Source organism: Selaginella moellendorffii, unplaced genomic scaffold (genome assembly GCF_000143415.4).
Source record: "Selaginella moellendorffii unplaced genomic scaffold, v1.0 SELMOscaffold_66, whole genome shotgun sequence".
In the NCBI taxonomy this organism is placed as follows: Eukaryota; Viridiplantae; Streptophyta; class Lycopodiopsida; order Selaginellales; family Selaginellaceae; genus Selaginella; species Selaginella moellendorffii.
The window spans coordinates 481051-502434 of NW_003314327.1; the positions used below are offsets into that span (position 1 = coordinate 481051).

The window sequence follows — 21384 nt, forward strand, 5'->3', positions numbered from 1 at the left end:
CTCTACTTCAACAGCATGCCTCAACAAAACGAGAGCTTTCAAACCACGATCAAGCTCTGGAAATCTTCCAGAGAATGCCCCGCGATATATATGTTGTGTCCTGGATGACAAGCTTTCAAGAAGTTTCTTTGAAGAGATGACGTAGAATTTTTTTTAAAAAAAGTGGAAAGAAGCTGTTATAGCATAGATATAAAATCCAATACTTAGTTCTTTTTTGGCATGCAAGTTACATGCATTATTAGCACTTTTTCTTTATTTATAGGTTGGGAAGTAATTAAGGTTTTTTTTTACGCATTATAAAATAATGCCCAAAAGAACACAAAGCTTGTGAATCACAGGAATGGGGATCCTTGGCTTGTTCTTCGCAGTTTTCATTGCTTGTGCTGCTGCAGCGGGTAATTATTTAAAAGTTATTTCTTATTTCTTGTTTACTGACTGTGTCTTTGCTGAAAACTAAATGCAGAATTCCCCTTTCCTCTCCAAGAAGCTCACAATGTCGAGTTGACGCAAGACTACGATTACATCATTGTGGGAGGCGGTGCCACAGGATGTGCACTGGCCGCAACACTGTCAGAGAACTTCCGCGTCCTATTGCTCGAGCGAGGAGGCTCCCCTTACAGCAACCCACTGCTCATGAGGGTGGAGAATTTCTTCCTGGGGTTCCTGGATGATGGAGCTCAGAACTTCGTCACCACTGAAGGCGTTGCCAATGCTCGGGGGCGCGTTTTGGGTGGTGGATCATCGATTAACGCCGGTTTCTGGGACCGTGCCCCGGCTTCGGAGATTGCGCAGCTCGGACTCGATCCCGTCAAGGCTAATGCCTCGTACACCTGGGCAGAGAATGCGATTGTCTCGCTCCCTGTATTGGGACCTTTCCAGAGCGCTTTCCACAAGGGGCTTGTCGAGGTTGGAGTGACACCGGATCTTGGTGCCACTTACGAGCACTTCGTGGGAACCAAGACTGGGGGCTCGCTGTATGACAGCAATGGCCAGCGCCGGCCGTCTTCCAACTTGATTGCCGCATATGCCAATGCGACCAACCTTCAAGTTGTGCTCCATGCAACAGTTACAAAGGTCCAGTTCGATGGTAAGTTGTTTTCAAACTCTTTTCTTGCTTTGAAATCACAAAATTCTTGTTCTTTTGTATCGAAGATGGTCTTTCCAAGCCCACGGCCATTGGAGTTGAATTCGTCGACGAGCTCGGACAAATCCACGCCGCGTTCCTCAAGGCTGACGAAAGGAGTGAAGTGATACTTTCCGCCAGTGCCATCGGAACTCCCCACCTCCTGATGATGAGCGGCGTTGGGCCGGCGGAGCACCTCAAGCAGAAGGGCATTCCCGTCATTCTTGATCTTCCAGTCGGCAAGAACATTGCGGACAATCCCGCCACCCGACTGTACGTCCCCTCTATGTCGCCTGTGGAGCCGGCTCTCGTACAGGTGGCCGGAATCACGCCCTTTGGCAGCTACATCGAGGCCCTCAGCGGTGTCCAGAACCTCCAGGGCAGCGTCATATTCCAAAAGGTGGTAGGACCAAAATCCACGGGAGAGGTTCTCATTGACAGCATGGATATCAGGCAGAACCCCTCTGTCACCTTCAACTATTACAAGGATCCCGAGGACTTGCAGATCTGTGTGGGCGGCCTGAATGTGATCGAGGAGCTCCTTTTGTCCAAGAGCATGACGCCGTTTGTCAATGGTATGCAAGCAATGCCATCTGGTAACATTCTTGGCCTCCCGATCCGTAAATTCTACCCCAAGGAGATGATTGATATGGCCCTGGGTGCGTATTGCAAGGCCAACGTTGGTACTATGTGGCATTACCATGGTAGCTGCCGGGTTGGCCAGGTGGTGGACGCCCAATTCAAGGTTTTGGGCACAGAGCAGCTCCGGATTGTGGATGGCTCCGTGTTCGACTTCTGCCCGGGGACCAACCCACAGGCAACTTTCATAATGACGGGAAGGTATGCAAAACTGATTTCATTTTTGGCAATTCTTCATTGCTGCATTTGTTTGTTTCATAGATACATGGGAGTGGAGATTACTTCCCGGCGTTTGACTGCATGAGCTACTGAAGGCAATTCCAGATGTCACTCTCCGCCGCACCGCAAAGTAGTTATAGTGTAGATACGTTGTCTAATTTTCACTGCTACAATCTATAATCTATAATTAACTAACATTTCATGAATGAGACCTTCTATTCGAAGAGAGGACGAGAGGGTATTTGTGTTGGATGAAAGCTGATCTCTAGCCTAAAACAAAGGAAGCTGTCCCGTTAAAAATCCTCAGAATCCATATCCTCAAAAATATATATATGGATATGGAGATGCCAGGAGTTGAACCCGGGTAAACAAGCTGCTGCGCATTTGATTAACCACTAAAAAGAATATTGATTCTTTTAATCGAATTATCCTTTCTCCAACTAAAGTCAACGCATAGTCTAACAAATTTTCAACCCGTATATACCACCCGTTTACTTTACACACCACATTCCACGAGGATAGAAACTCTAGTCTCGGACGATAAGATTCACAGTTCAGTTGATCCTGCTACAATCCCTTCTGATTTCCCCGCTCGTCCCTGTTTTGACGCCGATGCTGCCCATTTTGTCCATGGCGTCAGCAAACGCATTAAAGAAGCGCTGGCGCTTCTTTGAAAACAAGCGGACAAGCTTCCTGGTCCGCCTGTCCGAGTAAAGTTCCTGGTCCGAGGTTACCAACCCTCTGCCCGCCAACAGATTCTTGTAGTACGCGTTGTCAAACTCGAAAGGGGTCACTGGATCAAACGGCTCCACCAGGTTTGGATTTCCGCCCCGGATGGGGCACGATTTCTTGAGGTCCGACGCGAAGCTGGAGCTCATTGTTGGATCCATCCTGTTACTGCTGCTGAAGTTGTAGAGCCGGCTGCTGAATTGATCGCAGTGTGCAAAGCCAAATGTGTGAGCTCCTGGAGTTTTTTGTTTGTGTAGTTTGGATCATGGAAGAAGAAAAGTGAGTGATTGATGTTTTGGTGACTTCTGCGCATACCTGAGAGTGACACCAGGTCGACGAGATTGAGACCCTTGGTCGCAAAGTTTTTGAGAAGTTGGTTTACGGAGAATTCCGCGCCGGGGAGATTGGCAGTGGCGGCTTCCGCTCTGGAGATTCTCCCGTCGCGTCTTCCTTTCTTCACTTGCCATGCTGGTCCTCCAGTCTGACCAACATAAAAAAAACGCATTTTGTTTTTGAGTCCCCTTTCGTTTTGGAGCTTTGGGCATGAATGGAAGACCTCCAAAAGGCTTTAAAGAAGGGAAGTTTCGCTTACCAGGCCAACAAAGTCGCGCGTTAGTATGGCGAGAACATCGGCGCAAGAGACCACTCCCGGGCACTCGGCTTCCACGGCTTTCTTGGCTTTCATCACCGAATCAAATGCGTCTCCGGCCAGGGATTTGTTGATGTCCGCGTCCTTCTCGGCTCTGTTTGCCGGCGTGGATGCTAAGGTCACGGAAGCATCACACCCCTGGATGGAGGAATTCATGGAAATCCGGACAAGTTTATCAGGGATGAGAGAAAAAAAACTAGATTTTTTTCTCTCCACTTGCCTCGACGAAGCAGTCGTGGAAGAAGAGACGGACTGTGGCAGCGGCAGATGTTGGTGCTTGCTTAAATTTGTCGAGAGCTACTCGCTTGACGATGGATTCCACTCGCGGGCAGCTCCTGCCGTAGAAGCCAACCGAGAGTTGGGCCGAGGAAGAGGAAACGCAAACTGTAATCACTAGCAAAAGTAGCAATGTTTTATCCATGAAATCGTAGCGAAACATGGAAGCTGCACGGGATACGAGAAATCAGATGTTTAGAAATGATATGTGACTTTAAAAACAAACCTGGGGATCACTGAAGAACACGGCTGAGCTCTAGAAAAAAGGAAGGACGGACAGTTTCATTTCCAGAAAGAAGTATAGGGAAAAGAAGCTGTCCCAAAGTTATAACGCTGCTGGAAAGAAAAAGAAAAAGGAAAAAAATGAAAAGAGAGATTTGGCAAAGTTTAGGGGAATGTTGCTGGACAGCACAGACTTTGCTTTCAAGCCTACACATGAAACCGATGACAAGAAGAAAATTTTGTATCTCTCCCGAAGAGCCACGAGCTGGCACACTACAACACAGGCTAGAAGCTGAGTAGGAAGAAGCCGATAGATTGACAAAAGAGAAACAAGGAATAAAATATCGGGTTTTGATCCCTGCTAAGTATGTATACAAACGAAGCAGACAAACCAGGATAATACTTGTAGAATACGATATTCTCCTTGTGATCGATCCCCTTACCGAATCGTGCAAAAGCGATTCTTAACATAAGAGAAAGATATTTAACTTAATGCAGTTCCAATTTTCCAATCTTGTTCAATCTATGGACAAGATGGTGCACATTCCAATGACTTTGCAATGTCTACTTCCGGAACATTATCACCAGCGTGTATGCCCAGAATGTGTTTCCTGGAATTCTATGGTGACGGCGTATGCGGGTGCTCAAGCAAATGGCAGCCCAGGATTTCGTGGACACTCGACTTCACGCTCTGTCGGCTCGAGCCCAGTGCTTTCTCTGAAGGACGGACGGCCAAATCGCATCTTGGTCGTGGGAAGCTCTCTCATCAACATTTAAATGTGTTTGCCAGTCACCTTGTATCAAATATAAAGAAAAAAATTTACCTTGATCTTGCTACTACTTCTCGAGCAGGGCAACAAAAATACGGCTTCTCAGCTCCCCGCTTGAAACGCTTGCACCTGTTCGTATTTGTTAGAACTAAGCTGAACATGCACACAACCAGGGCAGGTAGCTCAGTGGTAGAGCACCTGGCACCGGTGTAGGAGGTCCTGGGTTCAATCCCCGGCCTGTCCAGATCCATTTTCCAACATGGTATCGGAGCTATGGTTGGATGGCCTGTGGTAGGCATGGACTGGGCAGGTAGGGATGTGTGGTGTGTTCAGCTTAGGGGGGAGTGTTAGAACTAAGCTGAACATGCACACAACCAGGGCAGGTAGCTCAGTGGTAGAGCACCTGGCACCGGTGTAGGAGGTCCTGGGTTCAATCCCCGGCCTGTCCAGATCCATTTTCCAACAGTATTGACAAACCCAGAACACGGAACTGCTTTCTCAAGAGCTAATTCTTCAGGCTCAGGAAGCCTCAATTTATCAACAAATGCCAACGTTCCATCAAGTTCTGCAAAGTTCTGCAAAGTTACTGACACTCACATTTGCTACAGAAACAGTGAATGAAGTTAGCACGGATAAACACCTTTAGATAGAAAAATGCTTACCACCCACAACGTCTAGGTGACAAACATGTGGCAAAACGTTGGTACTAGAATATCCCAACAGCTCCTCAAACATCATGAACCGAGAAAGGATCCCATCTTTCCATGCAATATGGCTCGCTTCCGTTTGGTTGATGACACTGAGATCTGTACTCCAGCCCGTATTGCTCGTCACACCTGGCCGCACTAAATCAACGGCCTTTTCGTTACAAAACAGAACCCCGGAGAGCAGCTCCTCCATAGTAGTAGCCAACAAAGCTTCCAACTCATACTCCCAAATAGCGGCCAAGTATGCTTCCCTTTGCCTTAACTACATTCACCACCAAAGCCTCCAGCCTCGCGGAGTTGTGGGTTGAGAGAACGGCTGCATCTTGCTGAACGTCAAATGCCCATATCTTCCTCTCAGGTAACCGATACAAAGCTTTGGACCTATTCATGACTTCAGCTGCCAGAAAGTCCACCAAGTATCTGGAAATGAGCTTCATGTAATCTCCTCCGAAACGTTAAGGTAAGCAGAGGCGATTGTTCCCTCGGTAGCAATCCTCATGGATATGCCGCGTGTTCATGTTCATTCAAGCCAAGAAAATCCATGAGCCGCGCATCATCGCCGCCTTCGAGCTCAACGAGGAATGACGCTACCTCTTTCAGGTTGCTACCGGTATGCTGCATTTGAAAAGGATAAGCTGCGGTGCCTTGCTGCTCTCGGTCAGCTGCTATTTGCTTCTAGTTCTTGTTCTACTAGTCTTTCCGGAGCACAGGATCAGCATTTCGTCCGATCTCAGGCGGCCGCTCTTAAACAACCTGGTACGAGACGAGCCCGGTGGCCAAGTCAGTTTCGACAGGTGCTGGGGGAAAAGAGTCTATGTCTACAATAGTACAATCTTCCAGTCCACTAACGTACCTTACTATGTCCATGGTGTAAGGTAGGATAAGCATGTCAAACGCAGCTGGTTGCTTGGCCTGGACATACAGCTGAAGCAGCCGTGGAGTGAGCACTGTGTGGTACACCATTGCCTGTGTGGTGCCAACACCGAACGGAGACTTTGCCAGGCAAGTCTTGAACTCCTCCGCAGTGAAGGGCCCGCTGAACTCCATTCGCCAGGCTTCTTGTCTGTATAGAGGTATTCCATGAATGATTCAGAAACCTTGACCAGGACATGGAAATAGCTCGCTTCCTCCAAAGCAGACCTCTACTGTGTAACTTCGAGATTCACAGCCTTCAAATCCAAACAGTTCCACTTGTCCGCCATTCAGCTTGCCCTTAAAAAAGCCTACCAGACTCGGAAGTGAGTTTGCAGACAGCACCAGTTCTTGAGTCGACTCCTCGAAGACCACAATGGGTCTCTAGGGAACTGGTGTCCAACAATGTAGACAGACCACCAGGGCCTCCGGACAAGCATGTGTCTGGCAAGAGAATCCCGTGAAGAGCAGATCGCTGGTGGCAGCGACACAAAACGATTGTACACCTTTCACACCCGAAAGCTGCCATATCCACAGTTTATTTATAGCACCGTTGAAACCCTAAACTTTGCTCTTTAACATTGAAGAAAAAGAAAGCTTAAAAAGACTATGGAGTTGAGGGGCATCGATCCCCTTACCTATCGCATGCAAAGCGATCGCTCTACCATCTGAGCTACAACCCCTCATTTATATTTATCTATGTCTAACACGAATCAGAGATTAATTGATCAATAGTGTTTTCTTTAAATTCCGTTTTTATTCGCTAAGTATGTATACAAACGAAGCAAAGGAAAACATTTTCACCAGACGTGGATAAGGTTGAGTAGCACCAAGAGCAACGCAACAACAAGACGTATCACATACAACCTAATATAAAAGTACTATTTAACAGATAATATTATATTCATCCTAAGGAAACAAGCTGGTATGTGTGGCTTCCTAGTGTCGCAAGGAACACTATTGTCAATCTCCGTCTGAATGTCGAGAAGGGTGAGCCGGTCTGCCTTGCTAGTTGGAGGGGAAAGCTCTATATGGTGTGGCTCAACGTGGAACACAAGTGCACAATTGTGGAGATTTCTGTGGAGACTGGTGAGGTGATAGCATTTAATCAGTAACTCGTAAACAGAGCTACTTCCGTGGTCAAGCTGGTAACTATTTGAATATTGAAGGATATTATGGAAGGGTACGTAGGTTTTTCTCATATGATCTAGATGCAAGTACTTGGACTGAAAGATTACAAGCCTGTCTCAGTTCCCAGGCTTCTGTAGATTGAATTATAAATTTATAAGAAAATTAAATCCAGACAGAAAAATATGTGGAATGTAGCCTTAAGTGGGTGGTAAATTCCATCTGGAAAACTCGCAGTGCCTCCTCCGGACAATATTAACAGTGTTTACAAAGGATTCTCTTTAAACTTATAGATGCAGATAGAAGTAGGACCTGTACACAATCCCGTTTTTATTCGCTATGTATGTATACAAACGAAGAAAGCACGCGAAGGAAAAGACTTTCACCAGACGTGGATAAGCTTGAGCAGCACCAAGAGCAACGCCACAACAACGAGCATCATCAAGCACAGGCATCCCAAGGCTGAGGATCCGGCACGTTTCGACAAAACGACCAAACGCTTGTGCACATTCTGTCGAGACGAAGAAAATGAGGGAGAGATTTGCAAGCGCGAAGATGACACGCGTATACTTACTTGTAAAACTGTGTTCGTTCGATCAGCGTGACGATCCATATCGTCCTGCAGCAAATAGGACATTGGTTTTTTATCACAAAACCACTGGTAAATCGAGCTAGAGCTTACCAGTAAGTGTGCTTGGAGGTCCAGCTCTTCATTCACAGTCAGTGCGATGTGCTTCGTACTGATCACAGATTTCTCTAAATCTTCAAGGTCGACGTCTTGGTCTGATGAGGTGCACGTAAACAAAAGGAAACAAAAGCTTTGACAATGTTCCTCGCTACCTTTCATTGTTTGTCGCTGGAACGCGATCAATCCATAATTGTCCAAACCCGTAGTCTTATCCGTCTCGACGGGAGGGCCCCTGGTGCCATCAGCTAGCAAATCGTCCCTGGAAGCAGCGTTTAGAAGAAGCTTGAAACAAAAGAGAAAAAGAAAGCACAAGGAAAATCTAGTTTTCAAGGAAAGAAAGACTCAAGGATTTTTATACCTTGCGTTTTGGGAGCTCTTGTAGCTGGAATCGAGTTGCTTGACGCGGAGTCCTAGACTTATAATCGCGTCTTGGCAACGAAAAAATTCCTTTTCTGATCTGGAGCACAGTGTTAGTGCGATCAAACCATTCACCACGACTGCCACAAACACTTACAATTGGCCGCGCAGCGTTTCGAGAGTACTGGTAAGGCGATTAACCTTGTTGTCCAGAATGAGGATCTTCCTTTTCGTGGTAGAGAGCAGCCTAGATCTCTCGCCTCTAGACATACCGCCGGAATTCGCATTGGCGATGCTGCCTTTGACCTCCTCCGCCAAGCGCGTCGCCTCGTCTAGCTCCTTCGCCCAGGCGTCCGCCATGGCCGAAGAACCCTAATGTTTATTTTTCCCCTATTTTAAGATAACGCAAAAACAGGGGCTCTGTAAAATAATGTATACTCTCTCTCTTAGGGTTCTTGCGATCGCGCATTGGCGATGGAGACGCCTCCGCCAAAGATCCAGCGCCAGGTATCTTGGATCCGTGCAATGCGGGTGTAAGATTGATGAGTTTTTTTTTTCTCTCTTCTAGCCGAGCGAAGTCGAGGCGGAATTGAAGCTTGCGCTCCAGGAAGCTGGACTTGACTTCTCATCCAGTCTAGAGGTGAATTTCTTTCCTTTCACCTGTTCTTCTTTTTTCCTAGCGTATGAAATCCTTGCATTGAAATCCAGGCTTTCTACCGGAGAGTAGATCCTTCTGCGGTGACCGTCGAGAAGATTACAAGATGGTTTGCGTCAACACGAGCTCTAAGATCTCAGCTCCTTACCAGGAGAGAATCCAAGCTCATTGAGATTCCAGAACAAACGTAAGCTTCTCATGTTTCTCCTCTCTTCCTTCTTTTGTATAGAATCTATGAATATTTTTTTTCTTTTCCTTTTCTTTTGGCTGATACTATTCTCTTTGTGTTTTCAGCAATCTAGAACCAGCTGCACAAGAATCTAGCACCTTTGAAAGCGTGCACGAGAGGCTACAAAAGGCTGCTGATATAAACATAAATTCCAGTGACTTTAAGTGGGAGCGTCTTGTGTCCTTGCACACTCCGGAGCATGCAAACGACACAGAGGATGAAGAGAAAGAAGCGACGGCTCCAGCGTCTCTCGAGGTAGGATAGCTTAGTTCTACTACTTTCAGATTAGATTTTGAAGTATAGATTCTTCAAAACAGGTGAACGTGAACTCAGGTGGAATTGTCTACTTTGCAGTGTTTCAGCTGGGAAACGGCGAGGAGGCCGCAGCTTGTCTCAAGTTCACTCCTTCACGCTTGACAACGCAGTCTGAGCGCTTGGGATACGAACTTGGCAGACACCTGGGAGTATCGACACCTCAGGTAATTTAGAGCTTCTCTTTGTTTATTCATAGCAGATCTCAATCAGGCTCGAATCGTGAGAAGCGAGTCGCCAGAATGGTCGGAAATTATTCGTGCAACTGAAAATGTGAAGCTTCAAAATCCAGATTGCGTGAAAACATGCGACGAGATGCTAGAAGCGCTTGAGATCAACCGCTGCTTGCTGCTCATGGGGTAAAAACACACTACTCGTAAGCCTGTTAAAAACAATCATACTTTTCGTTTTTGCAGGTATGTAACTGGATGTCCACTGCACAAATACAAACCTCCAGTCCTCACACAAGCCATAGCGCGAAGAATTGCTGGAAGTTTGGGCCGGGTGCTGCTGCTAGACCTTGTTCTTCGCAATGAAGACCGCCTCCCATGCCAGCAACTGGGGTGGCGTGGAAACCCGGGGAATCTCTTATGCACCGAGAGGACGCCAATAGTAGAGCCGCTCCAGACGAAGAAACTCGAGTTTAAAGTTACTGGACGACGAAGCATCGTGTCCGGCCGGAGCGTTCCACCGATCCCAAAGCACGCAAGAGAGAGGACCACAACGATCACTGTTGGTACCTCCGTCGAAGCGGAGCAGCCGCAAAGAAATCCACCCGGTGGAAAGGCCCTCCATCTCGTGGCGATCGACTCGGGTGTCCCACGAAGGCCTCCAAGCCAAAAGAGAGAGCTGGATAGAGCGCAGTATCCACGGTTTGTGGAGATGCTCCTCCACGACTTCGACACTTCTTCCGAGGTGGTGAAGGAGATATCGAGTGGCTACCTGGAGACTGTTGCGGAGGAGACGGAGAAGCTGGATATGGCTGGCGTTACGAATGCTTTTCTGTCTGGTTTCCAAGCCGGACTTAAAGCGATGGTGCCGCTTCGCTCGTTTCTCGTGAAGCTACAAAGGAGGCTGGACTTTTATCTGAAGCAATTTGTCGCCGATATCAGGGAAAACCTTCCTTCCGACTGGAGTCCAGACAAATCCTCGCCTAGTGAACGACTGAGTCCCCAGCCCTCTCCTCCGACGCTTTCATCGGCTGATGGCGTGAGTCCTCCGCTGAAACTCGAGAGACGTTTCACACTTCAGCTGAAAGACTACAATAAACTAGCCAAGGTAAGGAGCGTCTCTCACGCGACAAAGTTGAACGTTACGAACCTTCTTTTGCAGGTGGATGATGGAATTCATGACAGAGTTGAGCACTGGGACAAGGTGTTGGGTTCCGAAGGCCACAAGCTTTGCCAAACGCACGACTTTTCCACGGGGTTCCTTGAAGGCGGCGGACCGCATAGCGTCGTCGACAGCTACGAACTCAAGGTAGTATTTCCACTTCGATAGCCAGTGAAAAAAGCTGTGAATTCAGGTTCGTCTGGAGCACGTACTGGAAAGAATGGAGTTAATTGCTCAAGGAACCGAAACAGAGAGGCCTTCTCGTGTGCTGGACTGCCTTTACGTCGGAGGAGCACTGGCTGCAAAGTCAGTTAATATCCTCAAGCACGTTGGCATCACTCACATTTTGTGCCTTTGTCCGATCGAGGTTGGATCTCCAGAGCCGGAAGTTGCTGAGTATTTCAAGTACAAGACCTGCCAAGTACGTGAAAAGAAGAAGAAGAAACTCCTCTTTCTTGCGCGACTTAATTGTTTGCTTTACAAACAGGTCCTTGATATTGAAGAGGAGGACATCGCGAGCCACTTTGAAGAAGCTTGCGGATACATCGAAGATTGTGAGAAGAGCGGCGGGAAAGCTCTGGTTCATTGCTTTGAAGGCAAGAGCCGCAGCGCAACGATAGTACTCGCGTACCTGATGCTGGCAAAGTAAGAAAACTCGACGTTCCAGTCCGCAAAGTAATTTTGCGTTGTTTCTCAGGGGTTTTACGCTGCTGGACGCATGGAACTTGTTGAAAGGCGCTCACCCCCGCGCGCAACCAAACGATGGCTTCATGAAGGCTCTGGGAGAAGTGGACAAGAAGCTCCATGGCGGTAGTAGCTCCATGGATTGGCAGCAAAGGAAACCAGCGGCTCGTCTCTGTCCACTGTGCCAGAAGAACGTAGGCCTCAGTAGCAATTCGCTCCAACACCACATTAACAGGTACCACCCTCAGTAAGAAATGGATTATTTTGTCAACTTGTTCCCGTCAATTTTAACAACTTTACATTATAGTTTATACACTAATGTATATATTAATGTATAATTAATGTATATAGTTTATACATTACGTCATTAGTTTTTGGATAATTCAAGGCCTTGAGCATTTTCACCTTAGATGATCTTGTTAGCGCAATGGACACACCAGCAGATGTTCGCAACTTAATAGATCGTCCTCTCCCCAACGATGTAAGTGGGTGTGCTGTAGTGTCTGCGAAGCTGGCGGCCTGGCGGTTGCAGCTGCAGCAGTTTAGCATCCGTCTTTACAGAACAGATGGATCCTCCGGAATACTCGTGCTGTTTGCCAGAGGTCTTTGCGGATGATGAGCCGAGGAACTTTGGGTTTTGCGCGATGGTGACGCGCGACTCGGTGTGGTTCTTCAAGTTGAGCCGGTTGCTAGCTTTCGCCGGCGGCTTGTGGACGAGGATGGTATGGTTTGGCTGGCTAAGCTCTTGTGTGCACCTCACTTTCGCGAGGCTTCTGTTGTAGTCGAAGATCCTCTCGTAGTCTCACACTTTGAGTCTAACACTCCATTCCAGCCCCAGCCCCAATGTTTAATTAAATCGTGAAACAAGCACAGAAGGATGATTACATACCAGAAGGGATGAATTTCTGTGCAGCAATTCGAACAAAACTAGCTCAAAGTCTCTGGAACCCATGAAGTTACGTGAATGAAAAATACAGGCCAGATGCGGCCACAAATAATAAATCGGTTATCAAAAGACCAATCGCATCAAAAACGTATTTTGGAGCAAATAATCCCCAAACCTGAAGCAGCCGTGTTTGCAATAGAGAAAGCAAAAAAGAGATGCCTACCATCAAGTGTCGTCTTTGTATTGCTACACAAATCGTCGAGAAAGTAGTGGTGACGCTTCGGATGAGCCCGAAGGAAAGGTAAGCCTGCAAAATATGTGGAAAAGAAGATTATGGCTTCGGAGTTATCATAAAAGCCTTACCAAAGCAATGTCTAGAGCAAAATGTGTTGAGCGACGTCCGTCTGCCTTCTTTTGCTCGCTATCCTTTTCAGATTCAGCGACAACAAGAGAAGGCAGGCCGATTATGGGCAAAACATGCGATGCGCCATAAGTGTCAATAATAAGAAGTGCTCCTTGTCGATAGAGGTTAAACTCGTCAAATCTGTAAACTACGTAATCAGCAGAAGCATGATACTACACCGTGTGAAGATAAGTTACCCGATGAACGCCGCAGGGTAACGAAGACCGTCAAATGTACATCTAAAACGCAGAGGTGTTAGTCGAAGAAGTTACAATTCTACATGCCTGTGGTTAGTGCAAAAAAATAGCAAAAGTGCTAGAAAATTCCAGTGTGAAGAAATAAGCTTTCGTTTCTCCAAGCTTTGAAGCTCCAATATACACCACACTGCAGGAAACCAATCACAAAGCTGGCACACAGAACTGTAAGAAGATTACCTTCGAGCATTGCAAGAAAACCGAGAGCCGGAGATGTGCGTCCAAGAAGCAGGAGAATAGAGGCACTCCAAGCTCCGAACAACGCAATCACAGCATCTCTAAGATGTGATTTACCAGCGGAAAGTTTCCCAGCCAAGTAGACGAGACCCGTGGCTAATAAAGTGCCCAGAAATACCACACGAGGTAGTTGTAAACGGGCAAATTCTCTTATATCGCCAGGTATCGTGATAGTCTTCACTTCGCTCAAATCCAAGATAAGCCAATGAACTGCGATGGCTGCGTACATTACAGGTAGAGCAAGTGTTGCCACGAGGTAAGCGTTTAGCCGATACAAGTTCCTGGATACGTGCCGGATGGCAAGCCAAGAAAATATTAGCAAGGGAACGCAATATATAGTTGCATCAAGCCAGTTAGCGTAAGAGACTTCGTTGCCAGATTCTACCGTGTCTTTGACAATGCTCGTTAAACCCATGCCAGAAAGGACACGATTGACAACAAGAAACAAGACGGCCTGAAACGGTTTGGTGTCAGTACAAAGAGAAAGAGTAAACGGTGCTTGCCTGAAAGATTTTAGATTGGAACTGCAGAGCAAATCGAAAGTATATCAATCCAATAGTTGCAAGAAGGTAACTTGCAACATGTCCTTCAGCCACTGTAACATTAAGTTTAGATAAGCCGTTAGAAGTGACTTACTTACTGATGAAACTGTTTGAGAGGAGACTCAAAGCGTGCAGCATTACAAACATAACTCCTGCTATGGCCTTCGAATCACAGGCATAGCTCCAGAAGCGTTTTTCAGAGCTTTTGGTCTTCGCACTTAATGTCTTTTGAAAAAATCCAGAAAGAAGATACGCAAATACTGCAGCAAAGCCCACGGCTCCAAGAATAACATACCAGCTGAAGCCTTTACCTAGTGTAACAGCTGTAGCCACAGAAATAAGACCTCCCAATGTGCATGCGGAGGCAATAAGTCTTCCAGGAAAGATTAGTTGCAGCTCATAAGAATGGTGAGTCCCTCGGAAACGCGACACTCTTAATAACGCCAGTGCATGAACCGGAACAGATAATACTAGAAGGGTCAGGCCTGCAGCCATCTTAGCATCTCCAAATTGGGTCCACTGAGATCGGGCTAAATCGGCAGCTTCCGTAAGAAAAGTGTTGTATGAAGTTATTTGGTCCTTGAGACCGGTGGCAATTCCAGTTGCGTCTCGAGACAAAGGTTCGTAATATGCTTTCAAGCGCATTAAATCGGGAGCTGGAATCCCATTAAGCGAATGCGCTGCATAATGCTCGAGATATCTCATGACCTGAAGAGGCATGTCTTACAGATACATGAGAAACAAGAAATAACGTGACCTTACCTGCCAGCTATTTATACAAAGAACATTCTGGTAGTGTTCTGGTGTATTTGAGGATTCATGGTTAGACCAAGCCAATGAAAGCAATTCCAAATTTACTCGTCCAACACTACAACCAGACACGTTAAGAACGTAAGCAAGTACGTGAGGAAACAGAGCTACCTTCCAAAAGGAATGGGAACTCCTAAAATTGTAGATAATGTAGGAGCAAAATCTAGCTGCATACCGGTCATCAATGTTCATCTCACAGAATCGATTCTAACCTGTGGAAGCGTGCTTATACCCGGGCTACTGGCGTCCTGGAAACAAATATATGTTAAATATTACGCTGGAAATACTCCAGGAAAAATAAACAAACCATGCACAATCCACAAGAAGAACAATGAATATCCTTGCCTTTTCGGCCTCCCAGGACCATAGCAAAAAGTCCAGTATCAACCTGTTACTCATATGGGGTTCAATGAAAAATGCCAGAAGAACAACGAACCTCTTCAGCTGTTCCACCACCATGATCTCCATTAAGAGTTTGACCATGATCACCCATAACAATCAGCATAGTATTTTCGTGGAGACCACCAGGACCTGACTCCTTTTGAAGGATAGAAATGATTTCCTGTAAAGTAACGTATCCCAAAAATGTCTTGAATAATGGTGGTTTCAAACATTACCTCCAAGACATTGTTATACTGCGTCAGCTTTTCAACCATGAGAGGAGATTCTACCCCGAATATATGTCCAACATGATCCTGATGTAGATTAAATCGCATCACGAAAAATGACCAAAGCAAAGGAGCAGCGTGCTGCTCGCGACAAAAGTACCACGCCAAGAAAGTGGGCAATAAGTAAGTCCCAGTTGTTTTGATGCAGCTTGGGAAAGATGTTGCTTATAACACCATTGTCCACCTACAATGTTGCGTACAGATTAGTTTGCAAGCAAAATTTTTGAAAATGTTTTACTGTATGCAAATCTTTGACGTTGAATGATGGAAATGGATAAGCTTCGGAAAAATGATTTGGAAATAGCTGCAACCACGTATCGTCTCCCATCATCACAACGCGCTTGCCATTTCGTGCAAGCTGGACGAAACCAAATATTAAACTATGACTTCTCATAGAAGATTTCGTATAAGGTCTGACCTGAAGAATTAAATTATCTTCGACTATTGCAGGAGCACCAAAACTGTGGCCAACATCAATAAATGTTGGCAATCCTCCCGTCGTTAGCCCCTGAAAGAAGGAAAAAGAAAACAGTGAGATACGAGGGATCGAACCAAGAAAAAGGTATGCATATAAACTTTGAGCCGCTGCAGTGTTGTCGTGGGTGGATCAGCAACGTACTTAAAAATTCTAGCGTTTGCTTCGTTCTCTGCTAGATCTTGTAGCACTGTAAGCCTATCCATCCATGGCTTTGATTCTAGAAAGCCGTAAAGTGACGCTGGCTGGCAAAAATTACGAGCACTCTTACCGGAGAAGAATTCACTCCTTGCAAGGAAATCAAATCTACAGTGACAATAGCTCAGATCCATAAATATTTTACACGATCACCTACCTCAACGCATCGATTATGACAACGATCGCGCGCTTCACTCCACCGGAATCCGTCCAGCAACTGGCATTCGATCCGCTGCCGCGACCGCAAGGGGCGGCGGCGGCATCCGCGCATTCGCTCACATTCGGCAGCTCCGTGCGCGTGAGGAGGAATCCCGACGTGAAGAGGAAGATCGCGAGGGAGTGGAGCGCCAGAATGTAGAGCAGCAGCAGCAGCAATCGCACCTGGATGCCCATTCGCGCTCCTAAAACCCTACGAAATCCCAGGAACCCTAAAAATGTATGCGTGCTTCCCACGTGTTTGCCAGCTGTCAATTTGCCCACGTCACGGCCGCCAGAAGTTAGGGTTCTTAAAGCCCTAGGTCCAGTCAGCGCAGGTTTGCCGATGCCAGCGCGGCGCTTGTGATCCTAGTCCGCGGCACAGTCATCCGCGCGCCATTACACACACAATCGGAGCACAGATCGAAGTTCCAAGCTCTTCTCGCGCCAGCGCTCGCCAAATGCCTCCTCTTTGATCCATTCCAGGGTTTCTAGAGCTAAAAGGTAAGCGCTTTGGTGTTCTTTCTCGCAGCTTGGGGTGATTCCTCTAGGATTTCTTCCCAGATGGGTTCTGGCGACGCGCCCCCTTCCAGTGCGAAAGCTTCAAAGGCAGCGCCGCCGCCTCCTCCTCCACCTCCTCCTCCTCCTCCGGCCACTTCTTCTTCCCAGGTTTGTTCGTTAAAGCCTTTGTCTTTATCCCATTTTATAGTTGACACAAACGAGTGAGTGCTTAGGAAACTCACACTCCAACCTCGTGGCCACAAGTAAGAGCATGCTTCTCACTCTGTCGATTTGAGCTTGTGACTAAGTCGAGTTTTTCCTTCCTTTTTTCTTCTGTGTAGGGATACTATCCTCCTCCTCCAGCGCCGGGGGGAGCACCACAAGCTGGCTACTTTCCTGTGTGGCATGGACAAGTACAAAGATTCCAACTTTCTTGGAACTAAGTAGCTTGGCTGATCTTTTATTTTTCTTTTTCTTCGCAGCATATGCAGCCTATGATGTATGGACATTACGCAATGTACCCGCATGGAGGCTACCCATACGGTCTCGCTGGAATGGCGTCTCCTCCCGGCAGTGGAAATGACGGGGTAATGTATCCAGAAAACAAAAGGAAATCTCTAATAAACACTGTTTGCTGTGATTCTCAGGCTGCGGAAGGCAAGTCATCCAAAAGTAAGAAAAGGAAGACGAAACCAGAAGCTGCTGTTGACAAAGCAATTGCCCCGAGGTTTTTGCTGTGCAATCGGGCTGTTTTTGTTTTTGGTGGATTAACGTTCTGACTGGCAGAACCGAGGAGAGCGACAGTGATGGTTCTCCCAGTGGAAACAGTGACGAGGACAAGGTATGACACGTTTTGCCTTTGCTAAGGCTGGCGTTTTGTTGGTCCTACGCAGACGGAGAACAAGAAAAACAGTAGCGAGCAAGGGACAGAGACAACTAATGGGTTTCAGTACACAGGTTGTTATCAAAACCACTCCTTTTCTCTTAGATTTGATTAGCGAGAACAAGTCCAGGTGTAGATTTCTGGAATGGTGGTCAGGGAAAGCAGCGTGCGTCCGGAGCTATCGTTCCAGCCGGGGCCCTGGAATCTGACATGATGTTACAAGTACGCATCCTGGCTCGATATGAACCTTTACTAATAAGTTCTTCCTTTAAATCTCAGGATGAACGCGAACTTAAGCGTCAGCGTAGGAAGCAATCTAACAGGGAATCAGCAAGGCGCTCGAGGCAAAGAAAACAAGTTAGTCTCTTTCTCTTGTTTTCCTTCTCCCCTTTCACAAGCACGTTTACATTTGGTTTTGACAGAAAGAATGTGAGGAACTGAGCCACAAAGTGGAAGATCTAACCCAAGACAATGAGAGGCTGAAAGCTCAGCTAGCAGATGTCCAGGAAATAAAGCGGCAACTCGAAGAGGAGCGCGACTCTTACCTGGTAAAAGCTTTCGTTTTCTCTTTTCTTGTCTAAAGTTCTCTGATTTCTAGGAGCAACTCCAAGCTTTGCAGCAGCACGGGGACTCTCCCAAAGCCGCCGAGCTACACAAAGGCAAGCAAAGGGACCAGCAAGGCTCTAGCTCGCCCATTGTACAAAACAATCAGCAGCAGCATCTGCCAGAGATTGGATAGCAACGAAAGCGCAAAAGCATCTATAGAGTGTACTATGACAGAACCAAACACGTTTAAAAGCTTCCCTTATAACATTTTTTTAAAAGGGTCCAGTTCAGAGGTTTAGGGCTCCTCGGAGATTTTAGGGCTCTGCAGTAGCGGGAATGGCATCAGTGTATCCATCCGGGCGAGCGCCACCAGCGAGGAGCTCACAGCCGCCGCCCCCGCCTCCTCCTCCTTACGGTAGTAGCAGTAGATCGCATTCGTCGCAGCATCAGCCTCCTCCTCCCGGATCGCAGCAATATCCACCAGGGCCTCCGCCCGGCGTGCCACCGTATTCATCAGGTACGAGCTCGGGCTATGGCGGCCACTATTCCGGAGGGGGAGGGCATCACCATCAGCCGCAGCGCCCCAGTCACCACGATAGGCCGCCGGGCGGCGGCGGCGGCGGCGGCTATGGAAATTATCCTCCTCCACCACCACCGCCGTCGTCCTCTTCCTATCCGGCTCAAGCGCCAGGGAGGAATCCCAGCTCCAATTCTTCGAGTCATCCCAATTCGGGTGATCACCATCAACAGCACCAATCTCACCCTGTGAAGAGGGAAACGGAGGAGGAGAGACGCGAAAGGAAGAAGAAGGAGTATGAGATGAGGAAGCAAAGGGACGCTAAGGCCTCGGCTCACCACTCTCAGCAGAAGCAGCGGATAGAGAAGAAGCCATCCGTTGTGCCGGACAAGGCTGAGAACCGGTTGAAGAGACCATCCACCTTTCTTTGTAAGATCAAGTAAGTTCGCGGATGTGTGTTGCTCGAATTTCTTACACACTGGGTGTTTTCTTTCTCCAGATTTAGGAATGAGCTGCCGGATCCTGTATCACAACCAAAGTTGCTTCGCATATACAATGATAAAGACAGGTACGTTTTGATTTTGATCGATTTGTTCCAGGACGTCGCGCTGATTGTTTCTCCCTGGTTTTAGATATTCAAAGTATTCTATTACATCAATGGAGAAAACCTTCAAGCACAAGCTTTACGTGGAGCCAGACCTTGGTATCCCATTAGATCTTCTCGACCTCAGTGTATACAAGTATGGCTTTGCATTTCTAGATGTTGGATTTACGTTCAGACTTGCAGTCCGCCAAAGACGAAGGCTCCTCTAGATCCTGCAGACGCAGAGCTTCTCGTGGACGACGAAGTTGGAGTGAAGCAGAAGGCTGAACTAGCGAGGAGAAAAGAACGGCCTACTGACAAGGGCGTGGCCTGGCTGGTGAAAACTACATACATTTCTCCTGTCAGTATGGATCCTGCTAAGCAGGTAAGGCTTACTTTTTTCGTCTTCTTTCTTTACTTCATGTCCGCCTTCATGCTTGTGTTCAGTCGTTGACGGAAAAACAAGCCAAGGAGCTGAGAGAACAGAAGGAGGGCCGAAAAGGTCCAATCAATGACAGGTGAAGGATCAACGTTGTTGATCAATTTCACAGCTCTCAATGCTTTTTCTTTTTGGCAGAGACCACCAAATTCAAGCCATTGAGGAAACTTTCAGGGTTTCTAAGATGGAGCCTGTACATCAAACCAAGCCCGAACTCAAACCTGTGGAAGTTTTACCTTTACTACCAGACTTCTCCAGGTTAAGCATGCAGCATTATCGTTCATTATCGTTCATTATCCTGATTTTGTTTGCTTCTGTAGGTGTGGCGACCAGTTTGTCCATGTTGTTTTTGACACCGAGCCAACCGGGGACTCGGAGCTCTACAGCAAACTTGATCGGAACACAAGGGACTACCTTGAATCTCGAGTACGGTTTCCATTTCAAAACGTGCAATTCTTACTGGTAAATTGGGGTGAAACAGGCGGTTGTAAAGAGTTACTCGTTGCCCAAGGAAGACGGTAAGACGGAAAAGTTTCTGGGCTACATGGTTCCAAAACTAGACGAGGTATTCTTTATTCATTCAGTTATATTTCAAACCTGTGTGTTTTGTACTCAGGCGCATGACGACGACGATGAAATTCCCTATACCTGGATAAGGGAGTATCAATGGGATGTACGTATAGTTTTCTGGTGCGAAAGTATGTCTCATTCTCTTGAAACTCCAGGTCCGTGGAGAGGATGCTCGAAATAACTACGTCTTCTGTTTTGGAAAAGATGCTGTACAATACTTGGTACAAGAAAAATCTGGAGTCGTCTCTAGTATAACAATCTGAACATTTTATGCAGCCAATCAGCTCCAAGCTCATACTACACAAGAAGAAGGCTAGGGAGGGCCGCTCTAAAGACGACGTTGACAATCAATTTTTAGTTCCGTCGAGCGTTACAGTCCGTCGAAGAGACTTGACGGAGGAAGAAGAAGACCAACGAGAGTCCATGCGAAGAATCTTCATGGATGTAAGTCGGAGGTTATGAGTTTTGGTTTGTAGAGACTGAGAGCGCGGTTTTTTTTTCGCAGGGCCGCCTAACTGAGACAGCGATAGAGGAAGAAGCTCCAACGACAAAGAGCAACAAGAGACCCATGGAAATCGAGAGACACTCCACGAAACGAAGACGGCCGTCTTACCAGGAGGAAACAAGAGAGGCTAGCGAAGACGAGGACGTCTCTATTTAAGCGTGCTTTTGGATTTGGACAAGGAAAGCAAACCAAGCTCTGCCAGCGGCGCTTACCAGGTACACAGAGACGCGCTACAGCCATACAGCAAAGAGAGAGGGGGAGTTCTTTGCTTTTGGTTTTTAAATTCTTTCTCGTGACGCGAAGTCAATCGCGCTACTGACCCGCGAATCGGCAGCAAGGCAGAGCTCTCGGCTGGCAGAGAACATCACAGAATCGCGAAGATGGTGAACGAAGAAAAGAAGCGACGATGACTTCAGTGGTTCTCGTTCACGAGAAGACAAGATAGAAAGAAGAAAGGAAGGGTTGGCTTGAGTGTACATTATGGCAGTTAGTACTGACTGACAAAATGCCATGGCAATAAAGTTCCAGATTGCAATTGAAA

General features: G+C 47.1%; 6 protein-coding genes and 3 non-coding genes across 16 annotated transcripts; 5 read left to right on the top strand and 4 right to left on the bottom strand.

Moving 5' to 3' along the window:
- Positions 1 to 2364: 2364 nt before the first annotated feature.
- LOC9649297 (peroxidase 51) lies at positions 2365 to 3927 on the bottom strand. The gene is made up of 5 exons (XM_024659143.1): positions 3862 to 3927; positions 3580 to 3803; positions 3303 to 3497; positions 3026 to 3191; positions 2365 to 2945 (listed from the first exon to the last, which is right to left on the bottom strand). Exons 2-5 carry the CDS (start codon positions 3796 to 3798, stop codon positions 2536 to 2538), a joined length of 990 nt encoding a protein of 329 aa, XP_024514911.1. The 5' UTR covers positions 3799 to 3803; positions 3862 to 3927; the 3' UTR covers positions 2365 to 2535.
- Positions 3928 to 4799: 872 nt separating this feature from the next.
- TRNAR-CCG lies at positions 4800 to 4871 on the top strand. Its single transcript has one exon. It is a non-coding gene; the product is annotated as a tRNA-Arg (tRNA).
- Positions 4872 to 5004: 133 nt separating this feature from the next.
- Positions 5005 to 5076, top strand: TRNAR-CCG. Its single transcript has one exon. It is a non-coding gene; the product is annotated as a tRNA-Arg (tRNA).
- A 1780-nt stretch (positions 5077 to 6856) lies between these two features.
- TRNAA-UGC lies at positions 6857 to 6929 on the bottom strand. The gene has a single exon. It is a non-coding gene; the product is annotated as a tRNA-Ala (tRNA).
- Positions 6930 to 7668: 739 nt separating this feature from the next.
- Positions 7669 to 8814, bottom strand: LOC9649659 (syntaxin-51). The gene is made up of 6 exons (XM_002985235.2): positions 8577 to 8814; positions 8421 to 8519; positions 8215 to 8321; positions 8057 to 8157; positions 7949 to 7993; positions 7669 to 7885 (listed from the first exon to the last, which is right to left on the bottom strand). The coding sequence occupies exons 1-6, from the start codon at positions 8777 to 8779 to the stop codon at positions 7757 to 7759; spliced, it is 684 nt and encodes a 227-aa protein (XP_002985281.1). The 5' UTR covers positions 8780 to 8814; the 3' UTR covers positions 7669 to 7756.
- A 65-nt stretch (positions 8815 to 8879) lies between these two features.
- Positions 8880 to 11942, top strand: LOC9649660 (dual specificity protein phosphatase PHS1). The gene is made up of 11 exons (XM_024659195.1): positions 8880 to 8926; positions 8988 to 9059; positions 9128 to 9261; positions 9369 to 9558; positions 9621 to 9782; positions 9829 to 9974; positions 10032 to 10893; positions 10948 to 11094; positions 11141 to 11368; positions 11435 to 11592; positions 11645 to 11942. Exons 1-11 carry the CDS (start codon positions 8894 to 8896, stop codon positions 11880 to 11882), a joined length of 2370 nt encoding a protein of 789 aa, XP_024514963.1. The 5' UTR covers positions 8880 to 8893; the 3' UTR covers positions 11883 to 11942.
- Positions 11907 to 16516, bottom strand: LOC9649298 (GPI ethanolamine phosphate transferase 3). Of its 5 annotated transcripts, none has more exons than XR_002990154.1 (21): positions 16262 to 16516; positions 16178 to 16212; positions 16008 to 16126; positions 15850 to 15939; positions 15670 to 15789; positions 15532 to 15615; positions 15381 to 15458; positions 15200 to 15325; positions 15071 to 15151; positions 14976 to 15011; positions 14875 to 14930; positions 14716 to 14821; positions 14052 to 14661; positions 13915 to 14006; positions 13355 to 13865; positions 13205 to 13304; positions 13118 to 13159; positions 12881 to 13061; positions 12741 to 12824; positions 12521 to 12692; positions 11907 to 12446 (listed from the first exon to the last, which is right to left on the bottom strand). XR_002990154.1 is itself a non-coding variant. In XM_024659192.1 (20 exons), the coding sequence occupies exons 1-20, from the start codon at positions 16495 to 16497 to the stop codon at positions 12588 to 12590; spliced, it is 2892 nt and encodes a 963-aa protein (XP_024514960.1). In that variant the 5' UTR covers positions 16498 to 16516; the 3' UTR covers positions 12448 to 12587. The 5 variants fall into 5 exon arrangements, 3 of the variants coding, with proteins under 3 accessions (XP_024514960.1, XP_024514962.1, XP_024514961.1); XR_002990153.1 differs by having other exon boundaries at positions 11907 to 12452; XM_024659192.1 differs by lacking the exon at positions 11907 to 12446 and having other exon boundaries at positions 12448 to 12692.
- Positions 16517 to 16618: 102 nt separating this feature from the next.
- Positions 16619 to 18496, top strand: LOC9649661 (G-box-binding factor 1). 3 transcript variants are annotated; one of them, XM_024659200.1, is made up of 12 exons: positions 16619 to 16803; positions 16851 to 16968; positions 17034 to 17063; positions 17142 to 17213; positions 17283 to 17387; positions 17448 to 17527; positions 17587 to 17641; positions 17694 to 17757; positions 17814 to 17905; positions 17963 to 18040; positions 18106 to 18231; positions 18282 to 18496. In XM_024659200.1, exons 2-12 carry the CDS (start codon positions 16864 to 16866, stop codon positions 18420 to 18422), a joined length of 948 nt encoding a protein of 315 aa, XP_024514968.1. In that variant the 5' UTR covers positions 16619 to 16803; positions 16851 to 16863; the 3' UTR covers positions 18423 to 18496. The 3 variants fall into 3 exon arrangements, with proteins under 3 accessions (XP_024514968.1, XP_002985171.2, XP_024514969.1); XM_002985125.2 differs by having other exon boundaries at positions 16864 to 16968; XM_024659201.1 differs by having other exon boundaries at positions 16864 to 16968; positions 17820 to 17905; positions 18282 to 18491.
- Positions 18497 to 18523: 27 nt separating this feature from the next.
- On the top strand, positions 18524 to 21384 carry LOC9649299 (protein PAF1 homolog). 2 transcript variants are annotated; one of them, XM_002985126.2, is made up of 12 exons: positions 18524 to 19185; positions 19246 to 19314; positions 19379 to 19486; positions 19534 to 19714; positions 19777 to 19847; positions 19907 to 20026; positions 20089 to 20194; positions 20250 to 20333; positions 20385 to 20441; positions 20494 to 20559; positions 20615 to 20782; positions 20844 to 21384. In XM_002985126.2, exons 1-12 carry the CDS (start codon positions 18566 to 18568, stop codon positions 20997 to 20999), a joined length of 1806 nt encoding a protein of 601 aa, XP_002985172.1. In that variant the 5' UTR covers positions 18524 to 18565; the 3' UTR covers positions 21000 to 21384. The 2 variants fall into 2 exon arrangements, with proteins under 2 accessions (XP_002985172.1, XP_024514964.1); XM_024659196.1 differs by having other exon boundaries at positions 20250 to 20441.

Bases quoted from the DNA above. Each gene is read 5' to 3' on its own strand.
- LOC9649297 (XM_024659143.1), bottom strand. From the start codon at position 3,798: ATGTTTCGCTACGATTTCATGGATAAAACATTGCTACTTTTGCTAGTG. The intron at 3,192-3,302 runs GTAAGCGAAACT...TATGTTGGTCAG, and splicing joins CGCGCGACTTTGTTGGCCTG to ACTGGAGGACCAGCATGGCA. The intron at 2,946-3,025 runs GTATGCGCAGAA...AAAAAACTCCAG, and splicing joins CGACCTGGTGTCACTCTCAG to GAGCTCACACATTTGGCTTT.
- LOC9649659 (XM_002985235.2), bottom strand. From the start codon at position 8,779: ATGGCGGACGCCTGGGCGAAGGAGCTAGACGAGGCGACGCGCTTGGCG. The intron at 8,158-8,214 runs GTAGCGAGGAAC...GCACCTCATCAG, and splicing joins CCAGCGACAAACAATGAAAG to ACCAAGACGTCGACCTTGAA. The intron at 7,994-8,056 runs GTAAGCTCTAGC...TATTTGCTGCAG, and splicing joins ACCTCCAAGCACACTTACTG to GACGATATGGATCGTCACGC.
- LOC9649660 (XM_024659195.1), top strand. From the start codon at position 8,894: ATGGAGACGCCTCCGCCAAAGATCCAGCGCCAG. The intron at 9,262-9,368 runs GTAAGCTTCTCA...TTGTGTTTTCAG, and splicing joins ATTGAGATTCCAGAACAAAC to CAATCTAGAACCAGCTGCAC. The intron at 9,783-9,828 runs GTAATTTAGAGC...GATCTCAATCAG, and splicing joins TGGGAGTATCGACACCTCAG to GCTCGAATCGTGAGAAGCGA.
- LOC9649298 (XM_024659192.1), bottom strand. From the start codon at position 16,497: ATGGGCATCCAGGTGCGATTGCTGCTGCTGCTGCTCTACATTCTGGCG. The intron at 15,012-15,070 runs GTTTGTTTATTT...ATTTGTTTCCAG, and splicing joins CTTCTTGTGGATTGTGCATG to GACGCCAGTAGCCCGGGTAT. The intron at 14,931-14,975 runs GTTAGAATCGAT...ACCGGTATGCAG, and splicing joins GTATAAGCACGCTTCCACAG to CTAGATTTTGCTCCTACATT.
- LOC9649661 (XM_024659200.1), top strand. From the start codon at position 16,864: ATGGGTTCTGGCGACGCGCCCCCTTCCAGTGCGAAAGCTTCAAAGGCA. The intron at 17,064-17,141 runs GTAAGAGCATGC...TCTTCTGTGTAG, and splicing joins CTCCAACCTCGTGGCCACAA to GGATACTATCCTCCTCCTCC. The intron at 18,232-18,281 runs GTAAAAGCTTTC...TCTGATTTCTAG, and splicing joins AGGAGCGCGACTCTTACCTG to GAGCAACTCCAAGCTTTGCA.
- LOC9649299 (XM_024659196.1), top strand. From the start codon at position 18,566: ATGGCATCAGTGTATCCATCCGGGCGAGCGCCACCAGCGAGGAGCTCA. The intron at 19,186-19,245 runs GTAAGTTCGCGG...TTCTTTCTCCAG, and splicing joins ACCTTTCTTTGTAAGATCAA to ATTTAGGAATGAGCTGCCGG. The intron at 20,027-20,088 runs GTTAAGCATGCA...TTGCTTCTGTAG, and splicing joins TTACTACCAGACTTCTCCAG to GTGTGGCGACCAGTTTGTCC.